General features: G+C 31.1%; 3 protein-coding genes across 5 annotated transcripts; all 3 read left to right on the top strand.

The window, feature by feature from the left end:
• The first annotated feature begins 230 nt into the window (after positions 1-230).
• Positions 231-6,499, top strand: LOC107418766 (BTB/POZ domain and ankyrin repeat-containing protein NPR1). Its single transcript, XM_016027469.4, has 4 exons — positions 231-2,101; positions 3,083-3,836; positions 4,178-4,375; positions 5,988-6,499. The coding sequence occupies exons 1-4, from the start codon at positions 1,562-1,564 to the stop codon at positions 6,248-6,250; spliced, it is 1,755 nt and encodes a 584-aa protein (XP_015882955.3). The 5' UTR covers positions 231-1,561; the 3' UTR covers positions 6,251-6,499.
• A 1,719-nt stretch (positions 6,500-8,218) lies between these two features.
• LOC107418773 (uncharacterized) lies at positions 8,219-13,567 on the top strand. 3 transcript variants are annotated; one of them, XM_025069034.3, is made up of 10 exons: positions 8,219-8,844; positions 9,100-9,205; positions 9,844-10,083; positions 10,319-10,407; positions 10,504-10,642; positions 11,419-11,493; positions 11,938-12,059; positions 12,128-12,203; positions 12,532-12,591; positions 13,229-13,567. In XM_025069034.3, the coding sequence occupies exons 3-10, from the start codon at positions 9,862-9,864 to the stop codon at positions 13,355-13,357; spliced, it is 912 nt and encodes a 303-aa protein (XP_024924802.3). In that variant the 5' UTR covers positions 8,219-8,844; positions 9,100-9,205; positions 9,844-9,861; the 3' UTR covers positions 13,358-13,567. The 3 variants fall into 3 exon arrangements, with proteins under 3 accessions (XP_024924802.3, XP_024924809.3, XP_015882960.3); XM_025069041.3 differs by lacking the exon at positions 9,100-9,205 and having other exon boundaries at positions 8,219-8,796; XM_016027474.4 differs by lacking the exon at positions 9,100-9,205.
• Positions 13,568-19,257: 5,690 nt separating this feature from the next.
• On the top strand, positions 19,258-20,508 carry LOC107418403 (probable aspartyl protease At4g16563). The gene has a single exon (XM_016027100.3). It carries the CDS (start codon positions 19,258-19,260, stop codon positions 20,506-20,508), a length of 1,251 nt encoding a protein of 416 aa, XP_015882586.3.
• Positions 20,509-22,954: the final 2,446 nt, after the last annotated feature.

The raw sequence follows: 22,954 nt of genomic DNA, 5'->3' as shown, positions 1-22,954 counted from the left end.
CTAATATTGTTGGGCTCTTTCACATTCCAATCCCAAAAATGGGTCGGGTCGGATTGTTGAATTTTACCATTGACCCAATAGACCCGTACCTTAAACCCGAATGGGCAATTGGGAAATATATTAGTAATGTTTACTGTTACCGACACGAAACCACCACGCAATTCACAAACAAAGCCACACTGAAACAACGTGAATGATGAGGGAAACAAAGACTTTTTTTTTTTTTTTTCGTGGTTTCGGGCTCTTTCCCATCAATTTCCTACGAACCAAACACTATTTTTTTATTATTATTGTTATTTATTATTTTGTATTTTTCATTAAATTACGTCTACCTTTCACTTTCTCTCAAGAAAAGCTGACGCCATCAACGACGTAAGCCGAGCCCAGCAGCGATGGCTGATGCCATTCGCATCGTCACCTAAACGACTTCATCTCCCAAACGAAAACACAGACGCACCCTCCAAATCTACTTCTCTCTCTCTCTCTCTCTCTCTCTCTCTCTCTCTTTCTATTCCTCAAACTTTCTCTCTCTTTCACCAAAATTGGGCTTTGAAAGTGAAAAATGAAATTTCGTGGTCTCCGCGGGACGTACCCTTTCATCATCATCACCAATCTTTTGGCCTCTCTCTTCCTTTTTCTCTCTCCCCTTTTGTCAATTTGAGAATTTCTTGGATTTTGATGCTGTCTGCTCTTGCTTCTATAGGATAGAATTGCAGCTTTTTTATTCTTTTATTTTTATTTTTTATTCCCTTTCTTCTGGGTAATTTCATCTAGTTAGTTTTTAGTGGATAACAAATCAAGGTTCGGTTTTTAGTCGTTGAGGCTGAAGTGGTTTTTTTTTTTTTTTTTTTTTTTTTTGGGTGTTTCTTCCGGGTTGATTCGTTTCTTGGCTTTTGAGTCTTCGTTTGGTTGTTGAAGTTAATGTAAGATTTGGAACCAATTTTTTGTCTAAGCATATTGAGTACTTAACAATTTTCCTTTTATAGATTTTTTTTTTTTTTTTTCCCTTTTCCTCTTTTTGTTGGGGGGGCTTAGATTTGTTAGTGATCTGTTCTGCTGTGGAAGCTGCAGAAAGTGCAAGAAATCCGATTTGGTTCTAATCATAATGAATTCCATTCAAGTTTTGTCGGTTTGTAGGAATTGTGGGATTTGATACTCAGGTTTCATCTATTTATGCAAGTCTTGTGATTATTACCCATTTCAAACTTAGCAGTTCTATTCCTCACTTTGGTCAAATTTCTGTTTCTGACTGTTAAATTTTTAATTTGCCTTTAGTTTGGATCCTCTCCTTTTATGTATTTTGTCGATATTCTTCATCCCCTGTTAATGATTTTCCCGTTAAGGTCCCGTTTCGAGGACTTGAGCATAGCTATTTTCTTATAGCAATCAGAAACATCGTTGTATATTTTCATATTTTTGTAGTTAACAATCAAAGAGTTTCAAAACTGGGGCTTTTTATTCTATCAGGCAAGCAGTTGTGATAGGGATTTCGGGTTTATGGTTCATGTAGAGGTGTAATAGGCTTCAACATTCCCACCCAAGTTGGAAATCAAGTTGATTAATGGCTATATCAGCTGAACCATCATCCTCGTTGAGCTTCACTTCATCTTCCAATATATCAAATGGCTCGATTAGCCATAAGCTATCATCTGCCTCGGAAGTGCCTAGTCTTGAAGTAATAAGTTTAAACAAGCTTAGTTCTAATTTGGAGTTGCTCTTGGTTGATTCCAGTTATGATTATAGTGATGCTGAAGTTATAGTTGAAGGAATTCCAGTCGGAATTCACCGGTGTATATTTGCCGTTAGGAGTAGGTTTTTTCATGATTTATTCAAGCAAGATAAAGGGGATTCAGAGAAGGAAGGCAAACCAAAGTATTGCATGAGCAAGTTGTTGCCTTATGGCAAGGTTGGACATGAGGCCTTCTTGGTTTTCATGAATTATTTGTATACTGGGAAGTTGAAGCCCTTTCCCATGGAGGTGTCAACTTGTGTAGATAATAGATGTCCCCATGATGCTTGTGGACCTGCTATTAATTTTGCTGTGGAAATGATGTATGCCTCATCCATTTTTCAAATGTCGGAGCTGGTTTCACTATTCCAGGTGAGTGTTATGCGTACCATGGTAAATTCTTTTTGTAAATTTCAAGCATTTAAGAGTTCGACGTTCTTGTGAATTCAGGATATTTGTGGAGGAAAAAAATATCTTTTTATTTATAGATCATATTGTAGCTTATGAGGTGCTTCTTTTTTGGCTTTTTAAAACACAGTTACTTCTGTTTAAAAGTTCTTTAGCGGTGCTTCTGCATTTTCCATGCTGCTTGGGAGTGGATTTTAAAACGTTGCTGTTACTTTTATGTATATATATATTTATCCCTGCGTAACTACTTTTTCACATCAAAAGCAGCGTCCACAAATTTATAATTTTTTGTTGAACTGCATAGTTTTTTTTTTTTTTTTTAAAATAATTTGGTAATCGTCAAAATGCATAGTTGAAGATATAGAAAGATGCTAAAATCAAATAGTTTATTGCAAAATGTGACGCTTTTAATGAAGCTTTTAAAGCATGTTCGTCCTGACCAGGTTCATGTATAGAGAACGTGGTTAGAAATAAAATCTTTTACAAACTATAGGAGTTAGGCCCAACAGACAGTTAGAGTGGGGCAGAATGGCTAGCTTATGTATAATTTATTTATCCAGGGAAAACTTAATATGGCCAAAGGCCAAGAGGGCAAATTTGATTTATGAATTTGTTTTCCTTAATTCATACAAGCATATGTGGAACCTGATTATATCTTTTGGGGTACAAACATGGACATTTTACTTTTATTTTATTTCATCCATAACAAACAAACAAACAAACAAACCCAAAAAAAAAAAAAAAAAAAAAAAATTATTTTATTTCAGTTTGACAGTATTCAAACCCATAATATGCATTTCCTGTTTATGTGGAACATCTTCATTATATTATATGTGATAGGAGAATATTGAATATTATTCAACTTTTTTCCATCTTGCAAACTAAAATTTAGGCTTTATAACAAATGGAAATTTATTTCTGACTTCATGTTCTACGTGATTGCAGCGCCGTCTTCTTAACTTCGTTGGGAAAGCCCTTGTAGAAGATGTCATCCCAATTCTTGTGGTTGCGTTCCATTGCCAATTGAATCAGCTAGTTTCTCAATGTGTTGATAGGGTGGCACGATCAGATCTTGACATCATTTCTCTTGAGAAGGAGCTTCCCCATGAAGTTGTAGCAAACATTAAATTGCTCCGCCCCAAGTCTCAGAACAATGATGAACAAAATTTAGAGGTTGTGGATCCCTTGCGTGAAAAGAGAATCAGGAGAATACATAAAGCCTTAGACTCGGATGATGTTGAACTTGTGAAACTTCTCTTATCTGAGTCTAATATAACCTTAGATGAAGCAAATGCTCTCCATTATGCTGCAGCTTATTGTGATCCTAAGGTTGTCTCTGAGGTGCTTGGTCTTGGTCTGGCTGATGTCAACCTTCAAAATTCTCGGGGTTATACTGTGCTTCACATTGCTGCAATGCGCAAGGAACCATCAGTTATAGTATCACTTTTGACCAAAGGAGCTCATGCTTCAGAACTTACTTTGGATGGTCGAAGTGCTGTTAGCATTTGCCGTAGATTGACAAGGCCAAAGGATTATCATGCGAAAACAAAGCAGGGGCAAGAAGCTAACAAAGACCGGATATGCATTGATGTTCTTGAAAGAGAAATGCGGAGAAGCCCAATGGTTGGTGATGCATCCATATCTTCTCCATTGGTGGCTGATGATCTGCACATGAAGTTGCTCTACCTGGAAAACAGAGGTATTAATTTTCTTTGATCCTACATCTGCTAATTAGTGAATGCAATGCAATGGCAGATCTAAGACTGTAGATATATGCTAGAAATCTTATGGAAGTAGCTTATCATTTCTTCCGTGAAGAGACTAAATTTTACTTTTGAATTTAAATGGAATTTTGATTTGTTGTTAGTTTATTATTGGAATTTTTCTATTCTCATGTCGTTTATTACTTCCTGTTAAGCATAGTAAATAGTGGGCAGTCTCATGGATGTTTGTAAACTTAGAATGTGGTCTCTGCTTCTTAGTCTGGGAAATTTCCTAATGCTTACATGGATAAATGCTCAGTAGTACTTTGTATTGCAGTGGCATTTGCTCGATTGTTCTTCCCTACTGAAGCTAAGCTAGCCATGGACATTGCTCATGCTGAAACTACATCAGAGTTTGCTGGGCTTTCTGCATCAAAAGGATCAAGTGGAACTTTGAGGGAGGTTGATTTAAATGAGACGCCAATCATGCGGAACAAAAGACTTCGTTCTAGGATGGAAGCCCTCATAAAAACAGGTAATGTAATGCCTCTGATTTAAAAAATTATATACCTCAATATTTTATGGAAAAAGTGCCTAGGGAATGCAACTCAAGTACAGAAAGAATTATACTAATGCTAAAAGCATGAAGAAACAATAGAATCTGAAAATGCAAAAAATAGTGTAGGAGCAAGTGTGTTAGCCGTAAAAATAAAGTGTCAAAAGACATTTAAGTAGATTAAAAAAAAATAAAAAATGGTTTAACACTTCCAAAGTTCTTTCATGCTTTCTTATGAACAACACACCTCCCACAATTTAATAGTTCAAACTTCCTTATTTCTCTTGTTCATGGAGGGTTCTTACCACGAAAAATATATGATGGGATGCGATTGTTTTTCTTTTCTTTGGATTTAGACTCTTGGGTATTCTGTTTCCATTTGTAAAATTATTTTGTGGTCGTCAATTCCCTATATGATGGCTCTAAGCTGTGGTAGATTTCTGAGTTATTTTCCATACTCATTAGACATCTTTTGTTTTAGTTAGTCTTGCCTTTTCAAAAACAACCAATTGATAATACAGAGAGAAAATGAGTTGACCTTTTAAGGGCTACACTGTTCTATCTTTTTCTCTTTCTCTGATGGTTGTGTCGTATCTGTGGTTATTATTCTTTTATGTTATTTTCATTTTACTTTAATCAAATGAATACCTTATTGTGATTGCTTTCTGGACTTGTATTTTAAAATTGGAGTAGCAATCTCAGAGCTTGTTTGGGCATGTACTAAAAAACTGTGTTTTTTTAGTTTTAAAAACAGAAAAGTTATTCAATAATTGAAGCTTTTTTTCCCTTTTTTTTTTTTTTTTTTTTTCTTGGTTTCCCTAATTAAAAAATAAAATAAAATGGTATTGGCCAGTTTAAGTTATTCCATACTTGTTTCATTTATGATTTTGGTAATCTATTTTTTTTTTTTTTTTCCTTATCTTCTTTCTAATGTCTAGTGTTTTTTATTTTTATTTTTTTTATGTTTTGTTTTGTTGACGGTTCATTATAATTTGTTAAATAATTTTTATTAGTAGTAATTGCTTATATAATCTTTTCTTGTTTACAGACTAATGATGTATTGTGGTTGAGTAAAATTGATATAGTTAAGCAAACACTTAACCCATAACATATTTTGTATGCACATCTCATTCTGACACCTAAAGTGACAACTAGATTCATCTCCTGCATAAAACAACTGATAAAGTAAGATATTGGGGCTATTACACGTTTAATCTTTGTTCAATGACTCGTCAAGGGCATGTAAAATCTTGGATTTAGCATGTTGGCACTTGTTGGTTTTCTAGTTCATAAGCAATTCTGACTTGGCTTATCTCTTCATTAAGCACAACATAAGGAAAACTAGAATTATAGACATTTTTAAAGGTTTCTGGTAGGGAGAGGAAAAGAGAAGGAATCCCACATTTGTTTTCATTGAAAACTAAAATTTCTAAATTACATGCATTTTTACTCTTGTTTTAATTTCTCATATGAGAATTTACTTACAGCACTAAACAAGTTGCTATAATGTAGATCCCAAGTCAAATAATTGACAATCTGCTAGTTAAATTCTGTTGTCTGATTCTATCTTTGGGTGTTATGACGGTGACAGTGGAGATGGGCAGGCGCTACTTTCCTCATTGCTCGGAAGTTCTGGATAAGTTCATGGACGATGACATGAATGAAATGTTTTATCTTGATAAAGGCACACTTGATGAGCAGAGAATCAAGAGGACGCGCTTCATGGAACTTAAGGAGGATGTTCACAAGGCATTTACAAAGGACAAGGCGGGGTTCAACCATGTTGGTTTGTCTTCCTCGTCATCTTCCTCTTCTTTAAGGGATGGTTTAAAAAACAAGGTTCCAAAGTTTTGATGCTTGTAAATTCTGTCTCTAATAAGGCTGACAAATATCATCATTTTTTTTCCCCTTGTATGTTGATGAGAGCCTATTTCAACTCTTGGCTCCTTCTATGTAATTTATGCAGAAAAGGACCTATTTGACCCTGTTTAACTACTGTGTTAGGAACTAGCAAAACTTACTTAGTTTTGAATATTATTTGATAACTCTTGCAAGTTGGGACTTGGGATGCTTTGGTAATTGAAAACCATATGATTCTGAGGATCTCTGCTCGCTTATCATGGAACAAAACAGTTTTTTTTTTTTTTTTTTTTTGTTGTTGTTTGCCAACTTTGGCTTTTTGCCTTGAAGTTATATATGTGTATGCATAGGTTTTACAATAACATAGTATTTTCCTTTGGAAGTGGGAAGTCTAATTGAGATTCCAAGAAATGGATCTTCAAGGATAATGCTAGCCAAAGCTGGCTGACAGGCATATTGGACCTAACGATAGCACATGGATTAGACTGCCTTACCTAGAAAAGTGAAAGCATCATATCCTTTCTTCTTTTTCACTCTCCTGTAAAATGTAGCTAATGTCATTGAAAACTCTCCAATATGAATAAGTTGCTTAGACTATGGACATTACTAAATATAAGAATGGTACAAACTCAATATGTTTTCGATATGAGCAATATTACATCCATCAAATATTTTGCTCAAAATTTGGATAATCAATTACGTGAAAAATTTTTAATAGTATTAAATTGATATTGGCATATATATATAGAAAAGTAAATCATTTAAAAAAAATCAAATTTATGATTATTCTAAATTTATTCTATTTTGATATGGATATTGTTTTGAAAAAAAAAACTTTATCTTACTTAGGTTTGTATTTAATTTGTTAGATAAAAAAAAGTACAAATAAAAATTTGTACTTGGTTGGTATTGTAGACATTGAAAATAATATTTGTCAATATGAACTTGCATAAGACGGTTGGTGAGATGGTTCGGGCGGTATTCCTGCTATGCTAGCTGTAAGCACATGATAATCTAAGACTATAGTGAAAGAATAAATAAAGAACTTTACTAGGGTTGATAGGATAATCTAAGACTATAGTGAAAGAATAAATAAAGAACTTAACTAGGGTTGATAGGAGCAATTTTCAGTCTACTTACCAAAAAAATTAAAAATAAAAGACGCAATGTTTGGTCTACCAAATTTAAGAAGGGTGGTTTTAAACTTTGGAGGACAACCCAATCGAAAAAATCCATATATATAGTTTTTTGATAATTATTTAAGTTTGAATCTTTTTCATTTTTAATATTAAAAAAGGGTCGTTTTGACCACCTCATAGAAGAACTAAATAAAATATGAGAAGAAAACACATTAAAGTTTTTTTTTTTTTTTTCTTTTTAACATTTTAATTTTAATTTGTTCATCTTTTCCACATTGTTAGTGGGCTTAAAAAAATGTTTTTTTTTTTTTAAGTATTATTCCAAAAGTGATATTGTGTATGGTATATTTATTGTTTATTTTGTTCAAAGTTGCTAATGACCTTTTTGATGACAAATGAGTAAGTTTAGACTGAAAAAATAAATATATATATATATATATATTATTTAAATAGCAGTATCATTACCAAATATTGTAGTGTGGCTACAAATCGCTTATCTCAAAATTATCACGTTTTGAAAAGTAATTTGATTTTTTTCAACTTATATTGAATATATGAGTTTGAAACATCCATTTTCATATTAAAAAAAAAGAAAAATTACTCCAGAATGATGATGTTGGATTGAAATTTATGATTTTGGTCGGTGCTTTAAAAATTCCCACTTCTTCAAAGTTGTAATGGAAAAAAATAAAAATAAAATAAAATAAAATAATAAAATTATTGACAAAATTTAAAATAAAGCAAAATAAAATAAGAAGGCACAGCAGGAGGCAGAGGGTGATCACAGATCACAATATTCCTGTTTCTCAGATGGCCATTTGATTGGATGACAAGAAAATGTAATCCACACGGGTCTCTCAACCAACCAGAAAGAGGGACCTTCCTGGCCCCCAGAAAAACCAAAAAAAACCAACTCACCCGTACACACTGCCACACGTATCTCTCTCTCTATCCCCCCATCCCATACTCCCACCACCACCATCTTGTCACCATTATTCTATTCGTTTGTTTATTTGGTGATTCTGTTGGTTGTTCGTTTGGAATCATTGCCATTGAATTGCATTGCATTGCTTTTTTGCATTTTCATTTTCAATTGGGCTTCGTTTTCCTCCAATTTTTATTTTTATTTATTATTTTTTTTTTCCCTCTTCAGCTTCCCACATTGTTATCTTGATTTTTTCCATCTCAAACAGAAACCCCGCCATTCTCACATTTTCTATGTCATTTGCCCATTTGTGGGTTTTTATTGTTTCTGGCTTTGTTCTGTGATCGCATCGTCTGCTTGTTTTTGCTGATGTGTGCATGGGTTCTTTTGGGTTGTTCTTCAATTTCATGGAGCTTTGTGGCTTTTGGTGAGCGCTGCAAACCCATATGTCAGCTTCTTGGATGATCTTCTCTTTGGTAGCCTTCTGGGGTTTCTTTTGAAATTTCTATCTGTTTTTGCTTCTTGTAAGTTTCTGATCTCATGCTTATGGTTAAATTTTTGTTGGGTTATTTTTGGGTTTTCCTTTTTTCAATATGGGTGAAAATTTTGGTTGTGATTAGTCCCAGAGTTTGATTTGTCTTCATTTGTTGTTTTTCCGTTCCTGGAATTTGCATTGCTGCTTGATTCATTATATTATTTGATTGTGTGCATCTTTGTCTAAATTTCTGTTCTCTTCGTTAAAGCTTCTTCTGTTTTCTGTTAATGGATTTGATCTTCAGGTGCTAGTGCATTTTACATTGACTTGAGAATTGAGTGAATCGCTCTTGAGAATTTAATGTCTTTTGATCTTTCTGGTTGTGTTACTTGTATTCTTGTTCAATGTATGTAAGTATCTGATTTTTGTGGCAAGTCCTTCAATCAAATTTAGAAAGTTTTGTTGCTTATTCAATGTGTAAATAGTGTTTCATTTGTTGGATTTCTTTGTTATTTTATGCATGTGTCTGAATTTTGCTCGTCATTCAATCAGGGTTTGGTTTTTGATAATTTAAATCGTTTCATCTTCTGGCTGTTGCTGGATTTCATTTTTTTAAAATCATTTGTATGGATTTTTATGTCTCTAGCTCTCTACTTGTTTGAGAAATTCGAACTGCTGTTTTTGTTGTATAAATTGTGTATCACATGTTAATGTAGGATTTATTTAATTTTAATCAAATGCCATTAACAAACACGTGTTTTCTTCAAGACTATCAATTTTTTACTGATTCAGTTAACTGGTCATTACTGGATATTGAATCAATGAAAAACTTGGTTATCTCATATTAAATTCGCATAAAAGTTTACCTAATTTGGATCTACATATTTTTATCAACAAGCATTTTAACGTTTAACTTTTTGGTAACATCTATATTCTAAATGACTAAAGAGGAGCTCTTCCAGACTATAATTATTTTAAGCCATTTTTAAGTTTGATATGACCCTTTTATATCTGCTGACTTTATTGCTAACATTTTGTTCTGCTAAAGAGGAGATGAAACAGGAAAATGAAGAGTGGAAAAAGTAGCAGATATTACAGAAGAGAATTAAGATCTGCTAGTCAAACTTATAGTTCAATGAATGTGTTGACAATGGCAATGTCAAAAAAGACAGTCATGGCTATAAAGTCTTACCAAAGTCAGGCTGAGGTGTTGGTTAAAAACTACTTACTTTCAGACCCCTTTATACCGTATACTTCCATTCTTGGTGGCATATTTTTGTGCAAATTGGTATGCTCTTATCTCATTTCACTTTCTATTTTTATTTTTATTTTTTTGTTTTCTGTTCTTCTTGTAGGGGTCAAATTTTGGGATTGCTATACCAAATGAGTGCTGGTTTTCTGTGTTTTGATGCAGATGAAGTTGTTCATGTTTAAAACACTAAAACTAGTTTTTGAAGCCGGTGTTTTGACAACTCCTTGGTTTTCACTTTCTGTTTTTAACTTTTTTTTTCTTTTAAACATAGGTCTATGATCTAACCCAGTTAATCAGTACCTTTTACTTCAAGAGTTATGCTAGTCTAACAAAAATGCAACGCATCGAGTGGAACAATCGGTGAGTTTGTTTTTCCTCTACCTTTTTAACTCATATTTTTTCTTCTTGAAATTGTTGATTTAAAGATGTACTAAGTTAGTACTAATATTTTCACAGAGGTATCTCGACTGTTCATGCCATTTTTATAACTGCTACGTCCTTGTACTTTGTCTTCTGGTCAGATCTGTTTTCTGACCAACAGCTTGCTGGAATTGTTACATTTCGAAGCTCACCAATGTCTACTTTCGCATTAGGGGTAATTGTATCTTATTCTTTTATTTTTCAAAATATTTGACTCTTTAACTTATTTGAAAATGTTATGTATAGTCTTTTTGCCGATTTTATCTTGATGATAATTTGATGCACAATAATTGGTAAAAATAGTTTTTAGGTTGCTGTGCACACAAAATTCTTTTGGGATATTGTTAAGATTTGCTATGACATCTTTGGTGATTTCGGACAATGAGAGATTGTTTCTGTTTTTTCTTTTCTTTTCCGATGAGATGTATGCATGCTACAAATTTACTTTTGTCTTTTTAACCGTTATAAGCACTGTATTAACAAAATTAACTTGTGTCTTCACTACCCCAAGGAATGTCACCATCATAGTGATTTTAATATTTTAAGATAGAATTATATCTATATTTTATTTCTTGACTACATACGCTTCCTTGTCTTTAATATGATATATTGAGGCATAACCCTAGTTACAGTGCTATATGGATGTACTCTTCATCATGAATAGAATTGGGGAAAATCATTTTCTCAAGTAGAAGAAGAAGCACAGGAGATTCCCATAGCTCTGTTTTTATTAGCACTTTAGTGGTCCTACTACTTCAGTTAGTTATTGATAAACTGTGGACCTTTTCTGCTAGCCCTGTCTTGCCCCCTGTTCTTTTTCTCCTTCCAAGCTTTTCTCATCTCGACAAATTTTTTATTTACCTCTGTATACTTCAGATTTGTTATCTCAAGTCTCACCAAAAGTAAGAGTTATTACTTTCCATATATTTCAATCGGAGTGATCTTTGACAGGTTTCTGTTGGATACTTCAGTGCTGATCTCTTAATGATTCTATGGCTATACCCCTCTCTAGGTGGAATGGAGTATGTAAGTATATGCTCTCCATTGATAATTTTTTCTTAGGTAATGAAACTTTTGGTTTTATTCACTCGTATTCTAATTATCAAGTATCTTCATATGAAATTTAAAAACAAAAAAAAAATCTTCTGCCATACATTTTTTCAGTTTAACCTCGAGGGGAGTTCCAATCCTCCTCACATATGATGCAAAAACATCATTTATGAACATTTGAACTTTTAATTAGAGTAATGGAGTATTGGCACAAAAGGTAATAATGGAATGAGAAGGAAAGGAAACAAAGAAAGAAAAGAAAATATAAGTGTTACAGATTGCAAGGCAGAAAATACAAATCTTTCTTGTTTAAGGGTGTAAGATTCTCTATCGATAAAAAAAAATAAAAAAATAAAAAAAAGAAAGAAAAAAACAGAAGGAAAGATTATACAATTCTAATATGATGATAACAAATTTTAGGTTGTCCACCACTCTCTTTCCGGAATTGCAGTGGCCTATTCCATGTTATCTGGAGAAGGTCAACTTTATACATTCATGGTCCTCATCTCCGAGATTACTACTCCTGAGGTCAATATGAGATGGTAGGTTTAATATTTTTTATGAGTTATGGAGTTCTATCACTTTTATATGACATATGAATTTTGTGAAGGTATCTCGATACAGCTGGTATGAAGAGGTCCAGTGCGTATCTCATTAATGGCATTGCCATTTTTTTTGCATGGCTGGTGAGTTTAAACCCTCTGAAATTTTTATTTTATTTTATTTTTTCGTAGAATAATTTTTGAGTAGTTTCACTTGTTCACTGTTGAGCCACATTAACTGTGGTAGCTTGCAGCATACTCACGGTATTTATTAGATAGACTTGAGATACAACTAGTTGAGTTGCAACTTTGACTATTAATCACTCGAGATAATCCGTCTCAAGTTTTTCTTTGTGGCATGATGATAGCAGCATGAGTATCTATCTCTGTTGCTTTGTAACAGAGTTTCTTTTTGGTCTAGTCTTCATGGTTTATGTTATAAATTCTTCCTCACGGAACTTTCTGATTGCAGGGCGCGAGAATTCTGCTGTTTGGTTACATGTTTTACCATGTCTACTTGCATTATGATCAGGTAAGTTGGTACTCCCTGAGAATTCCTAACTGCATCCAGGCTTATGATTTTTGCGAAATGAAAGTTTTTACTTCTGCAAAAGTTGAGCTACACTTTCCAACCTGTTTGTACTTTGTGGTATATAATTTTCAAGAAATTTTGTTCCCTATTATCTCTAGGGTGACTTATACAAACTTTTTTTGTTTTTTTTGTTAGAAAGAAAGAAACTAAAAACTGAGAAATGTTCCATTTCCATATTCCCAAGCCAATAAATACTTGTATACATATATGGGGAGAGTGTTCACAAGACAAAGGGAATAGAGATTTGAGAAACAGTTTTTAACAGATCACCCTTGCCCTTTAAACCACAAAGCTGCATAAGCGCATACATATATTTAAAAAGTCTTATGCCCATAAGCAAATAGATATAGAATGTTAAAACCCATTTTAAAGTTAAGCACTTGTGCATTATAGGATTAGACCCATTTCAAAGGATTTATTAAAAAATTGACCTGTATCTCGTCTCCGGAACAAGCCCTATGTACATAAAGAGTGAGTCTCAGGTCCTCAAAGTTGTAAATTAGCATATCTACAAACGAAATACACCATCTGATTAGACCATTTAAAATTTAAATATTTATGGATTGTGGCTTGGCAGGTTATCCAGATGCATATCTTTGGATACTTTTTGGTCTTTGTGGTGCCATCAGTTTTAGCTACAATGAATTTGATGTGGTTTGGCAAGATTCTTAAGGGATTAAAGAAGCAATTAGCTAAGAGGCAGTGATATTGATACATACACCGCATGTCAGTTTCAACTTTCATGTGCATTATCCATATTTTTGGTTGTATAAAATGATAGGAACGTATCACTGTAAATGTTTCAAGATGCATTACACGTTGCTTGAATCTGTCTCTGCGAGCTTGCTTTTCTTGTTGGCAAAGTTTATGCAGCAATTCAAAGTACTCCTATATTTATTTATGTTAAACAAAGAAATTCGTTCCCCCTCAACACCAAAAAAAAAAAAAAAAAAAAAAAAAAAAGGAAGACGAAACTGATTATAGGAGAATTAATTTTCATGATGATATATGCATGGAAAGAAAATTTATGCGTTGGTATGTATATTTTGAAATATTTATGGAACAACTTGCGGACATCCGCATCCAGTTAATTTTATTGACCTTTTTAAAATTTGATTTAAATACAATTTGATTTTTTTGTTTTTTTTTAAATATCATCAGTTTTTTATCGGATGGTTCTATTCGTACTGTAAATTTTGATACTCATATTGCATTCTATATATATTAATTTTTATTTTTATTTTTGCTATTTATACCTATTACTTATACCTAATTTATTCTTAAATATAATATTTATATATACCACATTTTATTAACCCAAATTCCGTTTTCAATTAAATCCTTACGTAACAATGCAACGCTAATTCCTAAATCTCCTTCATCTTCAGCAATCTGTACTGATATATCTTTTCTTGTGCAGTAGCCAAAAACATCTAAATCTGCAGTAACATTCACAAGCCGCTTGTTCCTTTGTTCATCACGAATCATTTTTTTTTTTTTTGGCATAAATAATAATAAATTAAAATGGGAAAAAGCTGATTGCTTGGGTTATGTGTTCTCCATCTTCACAATCCCTCTTCGAGTAGTTTATCTACAAAATATATTTCTTTTTTTTTTGTCTTTTAATTTTTAATTTTTTATTTTAATCCGGTATATATAATTCGGACAGGTGTATTTTCATCTGAATTATATAAATCGGGTTATAATTGTTCAGTATATATAACCTGATGATTTTATTCCGTCTGGTTATGCATATAGGATTACATTACAAATAGTTCAAACAATTAATTCGAATCTAGACGTGATCAAACCAATTTAAATATATATAACGAACAACTTTAGAGTATATACAATGAAAATAATTTGTTTGAAGAACATATAAAATGAAAATTAAATAAAAATAACAAACTAAATAAAAAATGTGGAAATAAAGAAAAAAATAAAATAAAATTCAATACTAACATTTTTAGGATTGAAATGAATGATTTGTCAATTTTTTTTGTTGATTTTTTTCTCATTATCACTCTATTTCATTGTTTCCATTTTTAAGATTTTATTTTTTTATTTTTTCCTGAAACTCGATTATAGTGTATATAGTAATTTATTTTTATCCTGTTTATGTACATGCATATAATACATATGGATGTCAAAATTATATCGTTTTTATTTGAAATTCATCAATATTTCCTACAAAGAACATAGCTACTGTTTTTTTAACATAATGACTATGAATTTTACTCACCATAAAAAAATGACTATGAATTTTAATTGTCCATTCGAGATTAAAAAAATAAAAAAGAGGAGGGAGCTTCAACAAATAAAATCAGACATAAAGTAGGTAAAACCTGAGGAGGGTTTAAAGTGTCTCAGTCAAATTAAAGTAAAGATTTCTTAATGGAACTCGTTGCTATCAAATGTATTGCGCTATTATAAGTATAGGGCGCACCCATTGGGAGCTATGATGCACAAAAAGATTTGACTGACTTTTCATATCTTTCAGGTAAAATTTCATTTAAACATTCTCGATTTTATTGCCAATATATTTATATTTTATGTTTTCAAAAGTTATCATTAACATCTTTTTTAATTCTCTATGTCCATATTAAAATAAATTTATTTATTAATTAATTTTAACAATTAAAAATTAATATTTTATAAAATGAACAAATAATATAAAAATAATATTATAATTTTTAACTATTCAAATTAATTAATAAATAAATCTAAATAATGAATTTTTCAAAATATAAAATTTAAATATAACTAGAACAAAACAGAGTCTACATGTAATTTTTCCTATACTTTACCCAGGTTACCTATAATCCAATCTCAAACTAGATCTCCCACATTTTACACCTTTTTGTGAGATTAACACAATCTTCTACCTAAATATTGTCAAATCCCATCATTCTTTGTAATAATAATAACTAACTACTATACAGGAGGCTTTTCCAACCAAACACAATAATCATCGTATCCTAGACTAAAACGTGCCAACATGTGAGCCACACAACATTTGTGCTACTTCAACAATGGTGTTTCCTTTCTTCCATCTTAGTCAAATTAGTATTTCTCTCTCTCACACTCTTTCACCTTTTTTTTTTTATTTTTTTAATTATTTTTTATATTATTATTATTATTTTTTTTAAGCTTACAGGGAAGCTTACAAAAATGAGGTGGCTTTGCAGTCACTCTCTTGGGAAACAAAGGAAGAGAAAACACTAGGTAGAGAACTAATAGACAAGGTGCCAGAAATACCGGTTCTAATGCACCAGTTAAAGACAAAATGAGCTAAAAAATTTAAATTTCTAGGGGACTAGCTAAAGATCACTTCTTGGAACCCACTCTCTTTCACTTCTAATTCACTAATATATATATATATATATATACTGTTTTTCATCAAGATTATTCGAAATTCCCTTAAAATCTTTATCTTTAATCATTGAATTGTTATAAAAGGTAAATTTTAAAAGTATTTTAATAGTCTAAATAAGTTAGATAATGTACTAGAACTTTAAAATGATAAAATAAAGCATATTTGGACTCATCTAGACTTCAAAAATAATTTTACATTTCAATTTTTAGATTAATACAATGATTAATGAAATTAAGAGGATCTCATGTTTTAGATGTTGGATTACTTTAAAAGTTAAAATATAAAATTATTTTGAAAATTTAAATGAATTTAGACAGGATTTCTTTTGACTTTCTAGAAGTTTAATATATTATCCAACTTAATTAAATTACTAAAATATTTTATATTTTAAATTTTAACATTGAAAAAATTCGAATGAAAAAATCATCATGACTTACTAATAAGAGATTGAGTGACTACATATATATTGCTTCTCTTTCTCTTTTTCTTTTTTCTTTTTTTTTTTTTTTTTTTTTTTTTTTTTTGGTGAATATGCTTCTCCTCCTACACGATAACAGCTATATCTCAGTACAATAACATTATAGGCGGCGAATTATGAGGTTTGAAATAAAGTATTTGATGTTAATTTAAATGCTATAAATGTCATAACATGAAATAATGATATAATGATGATTACTTGAAAGCAGTGGAAAGATAATGATGAATTTTGAAACAAGTATAGGGTCCTGTTTGAATAACTAGGGCAAACCTTAGTTGAAATGGATAACATTTTTCTTGGTCATTACTGCTAGTTGGACTACATTAAAATATATATATATATATATATATATATATAAATATCTTTTGCAAAAAATTATAATTTTGTTTATAATTCTCCTAATTATAAGAGCTTTCTCTCTGCCTAACTACATCCCATCCTGTTTGGAATAAGTTTTGTTTTTGCTTCTCTAGAAAGAGCTTCCCAAAACACTATAATTTTTTGTTTTGGTTAAAAGTCAAGGTTTTAAGCTTTTCTTGAAAATTGTCCAAAACATTCTCTGAAACTATTAATTTTGAACCTTTAAAGACAAAAACAGCATTTCAAAAGGGATCGGCCAAGTTGAAAAGAGATTTGGAAAGCTTTTCTTTTTCAGCATAAAAACATATATATGTGCTTATTATGTAGATCATGACCTAGCCGTTAAATTTATAGAATCTTAATGGAACTAGATGGTGGAAAGTGACAAAAGCTCTTCCTCAGGAGCTAATCATAATCTAGTTAGCTAGCTTTTAAGTAAGCATTCCAATTAGGTTAAAGTTATATAAGCATGCAATCAACGAAAAATTCTTGCAAGAGGCAGTTAAGATTCTTCTTCATTAATTTGATAACTGCTGTCTTTGCAATATGGCAAAACTAATTTTGTATACATATATATATATATATATATATTATATTGCAGAGGTTGTCATTTATCCAATGTGTTAAGGTCACTTGGAAACATAGCCTTCTTTTTAGTAGAATAATTCAGTAAAGTTCAAGGTTTCAAATTTTCTGGATGGATACTTGAAAAGTTAATATATTATTATATTCCACTAAAAATATAAATATATAATATAGTAGAGATATAAATAGCAAAACCCATGTGAGAATATGGGATATATATGGAACACAATAGCTGTTGGGTCCTTGTCAATATGCCATGGATGGTTTTGGAACCTGTGCTCACCTGGAGATGACTCAACATCCAAGTATTAAGCTTGGCTTATTTGCAGAGTATGGGTGCCACTATCTTGGTAAGATTATCACGAACATGTATGAATGCTATAATTACTTTTCCAATGGAAAATTCTAGTGCAACATATTAGTTTTTTCAATCATAATGATATTATAATATAATCAAGTACTGATATGATTTAATTGTTGGCTTTAAACGGAACAACTTATATGTTGAGTGCTTAATATCCCATTAGTGGTAGATGATGCCCATTGGCTTCTAAAGGCTTCTTAAAACCACGGCTTAAATTAAATGAAATATGAGGTACTATATATTTATTAATTATCAAGTAGTTTTTAAATTATTAAATATATATAATAGATTATTAGAGTCTTTCTTTTATCAAAGAGAGTTCGAAAGAACTTGTTGGATGGGGTGGGCAGTGCGTCCCACTCACAATTTTTTAAGTAAATTAAATAACACATGCCTATGATCAGGTGCCTTCCATTTGTATCAAGGCATAAAAGCATCTATAATTAATTTAACCACATTATTAATAAACCCAAAATCTGCTCATACATTATAGAATGCATGCGTACTGCATAAATTTCATTGGAGACTTGTTAATCATATATATATACGAAAATATTATGATAGGAAAATTATCCATAGCATGAATGAGGATAGTTATCCATATAATGAGTTTGTATATATATATATATATATATACACACACACAAACACACACACAAAGTGATTTTGTTGGGAACATGATTCTAATATAATACAAATAACTAATGACATATTAAATGCTAAGGGTGCCACCAAATTAATCAATTAATACTAAAACCCTCGTTAGACAAATAATAATCTTTAATACTTGCCATGCCACTAGTTGCCCAATATAATTAAGATGGAAACTATACTCTCAATAAATCAATTGTGAATATTTATAGTTATGATATTTACATTGTAAGCAAATCTTCCCATCTCATGTTATAACCGACTATCCAGTGCTAGTAGTGTTGTCACGTTAGTTAATGCTTTAAAAATAAAAATACAGTTAAACAATTAACAATCTTTTAACGCTTCACATTGTATATAGGGTAAGAACATGCATGTTTGCACAAAACTCTCATGTTCGACCATTGTCATATCCAAGTTCCAATAAGAAAAAAAAAATAATATGATATTTGTTTGATTAGTTCCTTGGGATGACTCAAATACCATCTATAAAATGCAAACCAATATCGATGAATTCTCTCACATTTAAATGCACTGTAAACAGAAAAAAAACTTACATAGATGGCAAGATTATCCTTCACCAGTATTTCCTTTCTCTTCTTCCTCCTATTCACTTCCCTTCAGTTCATGAATTTCAGAACAACTCTAGCCAGGAAGAGCCAGAAGCAAAGTAAAACTACTCCATTAGTCCTTAGTTTGAGATACTCTAGGACTTCACTTCTATTACCAAAATCCTCCTCATCAACCAAAACTCCAAATTCAACAAGAAGATTATCCTTGGAACCATTAGCCATGATGGAGCCCCTGAGAGAAGTTAGAGATGGGTATATAATACCTATTCTTTTAGGGACACCACCACAAGTCATTCAAGTATATATGGATACTGGGAGTGATCTTACATGGGTTCCATGTGGGAATCTCTCTTTTGAGTGCATGGACTGTGACGATTATAGGAACAGTAAGATCTTGTCAACTATTTTTTCTCCAACCCGTTCTCCTTCATCAGTTAGAGATCTCTGTGGAAGTTCCTTTTGCATTGACATCCATAACTCAGATAACTTTCTTGATCCTTGTACGATGGCTGGTTGCTCATTGACCACACTTCTCAAATCCACATGTCCAAGACCATGCCCTTCATTTGCTTACACATATGGTGCAGGTGGGGTTGTCACAGGCACACTCACTAGGGATACACTTAGGGTTCATGAAAGTTATAGCCCTAACATCACCAAGGAAATCCCTAATTTCTGTTTTGGGTGTGTTGGGTCTAGCCATAGAGAACCTATCGGGATTGCTGGGTTTGGTAGAGGATTACTTTCTCTCCCATCACAATTAGGGTTTCTACAAAATGGTTTTTCCCATTGTTTCTTGCCCTTCAAGTTTGCTAACAACCCTAATATGTCAAGCCTCCTAATTGTTGGAGATTTGGCTATTTCTTCTCAAGATGAAAAACATTTGCAATTTACCCCAATGTTGAAGAGCCTCATGTATCCAAACTTCTACTATGTTGGTCTTGAGGCCATAAAAGTAGGAGATTCTAGCGTCACTGAAATTCCTTTGAGCTTAAGAGAGTTTGATTCAAATGGTAATGGAGGTATGTTGATTGACTCAGGTACTACTTATACACATTTACCTGAGCCATTCTATTCACAGCTTCTCTCACTTCTAAAGTCAGTGATATCGTATCCTCGTGCCAAAGAAATGGAGTCTCGAACTGGGTTCGATCTTTGTCATAATGTTCCATATACAAATAGCAGTACTAATACAGCTGATTCCCAGCTACTTCCCACAATCTCTTTCCATTTCTTGAATAATGTGAGTATCGTGTTGTCTGAAGGAAGTCATTTCTATGCCATGGCACCTCCACATAACTCCACTGTGGTGAAATGCTTGTTGTTTCAAAGCATGGAAGATGGAGATTATGGTCCTGCTGGTGTTTTGGGGAGCTTCCAACAGCAAAATGTGAAGGTTGTGTATGATTTAGGGAAAGAGAGGATTGGATTTCAACAGATGGACTGTGCTTCTGCTGCTGCTAGCGCTTGAAGATTTCACTTTAGAAAACTTAACTGGTAGTTTTGTTTGTTTTGTTTCGTTTCGTTTCGTTTCGTTTCGTTTGTATTGGTTTTCCTTTTTTAATATCATAATGGACTTAATGGTAGTTGAATGGTTTTATTGAATGAATAATAGGCATATCTATTTTTCCAGTTAAGTTATACTTCATTGGCAACTATGAATAGAAATGCATAAATATGAGCTCTGAAAGAGATTGCCTTTTTTTTTTTTTTTTTTGGGTGAAATTTAAAGAAGACACATGAATATATACAGGACTTTGGCCATGTCTTATCGAAGTGATGTGTGGCAAAAAATATGATGAATTATTGGCAAGTGTCATCTTTTGATCTCTTATATATATATATATATATATATATTTTCCCTTTTGGCATTTTGCTTTTGGATTTTTTTATATGAGCTTTGAAAAGGAAACGTTTTTTTCTTTTTTGTTTTTTTTTTTGGGTGAAATTTGAAGAACATAAATGCATATAAGACTTTGGTCATGCCTTATGGAACTGATGTATGGCCAAATAGTAATACTATGAATATCAAAACATTTAATAAATTTATTTATTAATATAGACATATGTTAATATATTAATGATTAGCATATTTATAAAATTTACATAGAGATAAATGAAACTTTAAATAGATTAGTAAATTAAAAAAATTAATTAAACATTATTATATCATTAGCTACATCATTTGAAAAATAAATTTAGTGAATATTTTGATAATATTAATAAAGGGTAAATAGCCAAGTTGAGTTAAGAATTAAGATTTTGAAACTCGTATCTATGATTTTAGAAGTGCTAAAATTCAATTCAAGCTCACAAAATTTTGAAGTCTCTTACTTAAGATTGACTCAGCTCAATTAAAAAGCTCAAATTTAGCTTGGTTCTACTTGTTTAAGTACAAAAATCCAAACATTTGAACATTTAATACTATTTAATTTTTATTTTAACACTAAATTATTACCACAATGTCTTTATTCTATTTTATTTTTTATAAACTAAAAATGTTTATAAAATTAATTATAAGAAATAGTGTTTATGTATTATAGGCACTTAGTATGTCTAAACTAATAATAGTTTTATATAGACATGTATGAATAACAAATTTGAGATACTGTATCATGAACTTAATTTTTTACTCAAGATATTGGCTTCCAAGCCTTATTTATTGTTCAAGATTAGCTCATTTTAATGATGCGTCAAGTTTGAGCGAGATAAATTGTGCCAATCTAGAGCCAATGACGAGCTACTTTAGCCTATTTACAACCTATACTCCAGTATTAATATGATGAATTATTAGCAAGTTTGGTCTTTTAAACTACATGCATTTTGCAATTTGAGCTTTTGGATTTTTTTTTGGTCCAAAATTATAATATTCTAAACTAAAGAGAGCCTAAAGATATATTTTTAATAGTTTTACCACTGAATTAAGTCTATGAAAACTTGCTGTTGAATTGTTTGTTGCAATGATAATTCAAAACTTAATTTCCAATTAAAAATACGTTAAACTGGTCACAAGTTGTGTATGTTGAGCAAAATATAAGGATCCAAAGTGTAATTTTAATATGGCAACCAAATGCTAATAATAATAATAAAGATGTAACTATTCACACTATACAAATTACTAAGCACACTACATTTTTAATGATTCTTATATATTTTAAAAATACTTATTTATGTAAAGTTAAAAATATCTTTAAGCACTTGGATAAATATTGTCCAAATTATATGTATATTGAACGAATCAATATCATCCATGTTATATATACCACAATCTTAATATCAGATGAAAACATAAGTTCGGATTGTATAAATCAAATGTGTCTATGCTCTTCGATATACATATATTGAACATACTTATGTCGTTCAATATACATATAACACGTTCTTAAGAGTAAAATTGACATATTTTTTTAGTGTAGAAAGCAAAAATTAAATTCAATAGGGTATGTAAAATGTAATTTGCCTATTAATTTTTATAATGTGAATAAAATTATCTTAACAATAATATTAGAGATATTAAATTATTTATAAATTTATTTATCAAATGATATGATAAATAATATAGTAGTAATTTATTGATTTGTATTTATAATTACTTATTCATGTAAAAGTTTATTTTTTCATATTTAAGTTATATTATTTATTCAATTATTAATATATTAGCATATTATTTTAACATGTTAATTAAAATAAAAATTAATTAATTATTTATAAATCTTAAATATCTTAATACAAATCAAATATTTAAAAAATAATTTATAGCAAATTAATTTCTAGAATACTGATTGTTTCAAAATTTCAGTATTTTCCAAACAAGTGAGATTTGAATGGTGCAACAAATATTCAAATGTAAAGGCAAAGTACCAAAAAAACAAAATCATAATAATTTTAAAAATAATTAAAAAAATAGTTAAAAAAAT

Source organism: Ziziphus jujuba, chromosome 1 (genome assembly GCF_031755915.1).
Source record: "Ziziphus jujuba cultivar Dongzao chromosome 1, ASM3175591v1".
Classification (NCBI taxonomy): Eukaryota; Viridiplantae; Streptophyta; class Magnoliopsida; order Rosales; family Rhamnaceae; genus Ziziphus; species Ziziphus jujuba.
This window is presented reverse-complemented; position numbering and strand designations above follow the sequence as displayed.

Excerpts from the sequence above, each read along its gene's own strand:
- LOC107418766 (XM_016027469.4), top strand. The coding sequence starts at position 1,562 with ATGGCTATATCAGCTGAACCATCATCCTCGTTGAGCTTCACTTCATCT. Across the intron at positions 2,102-3,082 it reads AGCTGGTTTCACTATTCCAG|CGCCGTCTTCTTAACTTCGT; the intron begins GTGAGTGTTATG and ends ACGTGATTGCAG. Across the intron at positions 3,837-4,177 it reads GCTCTACCTGGAAAACAGAG|TGGCATTTGCTCGATTGTTC; the intron begins GTATTAATTTTC and ends TTTGTATTGCAG.
- LOC107418773 (XM_025069041.3), top strand. The coding sequence starts at position 9,862 with ATGAAGAGTGGAAAAAGTAGCAGATATTACAGAAGAGAATTAAGATCT. Across the intron at positions 10,408-10,503 it reads CGCATCGAGTGGAACAATCG|AGGTATCTCGACTGTTCATG; the intron begins GTGAGTTTGTTT and ends ATATTTTCACAG. Across the intron at positions 12,204-12,531 it reads CCATTTTTTTTGCATGGCTG|GGCGCGAGAATTCTGCTGTT; the intron begins GTGAGTTTAAAC and ends TTCTGATTGCAG.
- LOC107418403 (XM_016027100.3), top strand. The coding sequence starts at position 19,258 with ATGATGGAGCCCCTGAGAGAAGTTAGAGATGGGTATATAATACCTATT.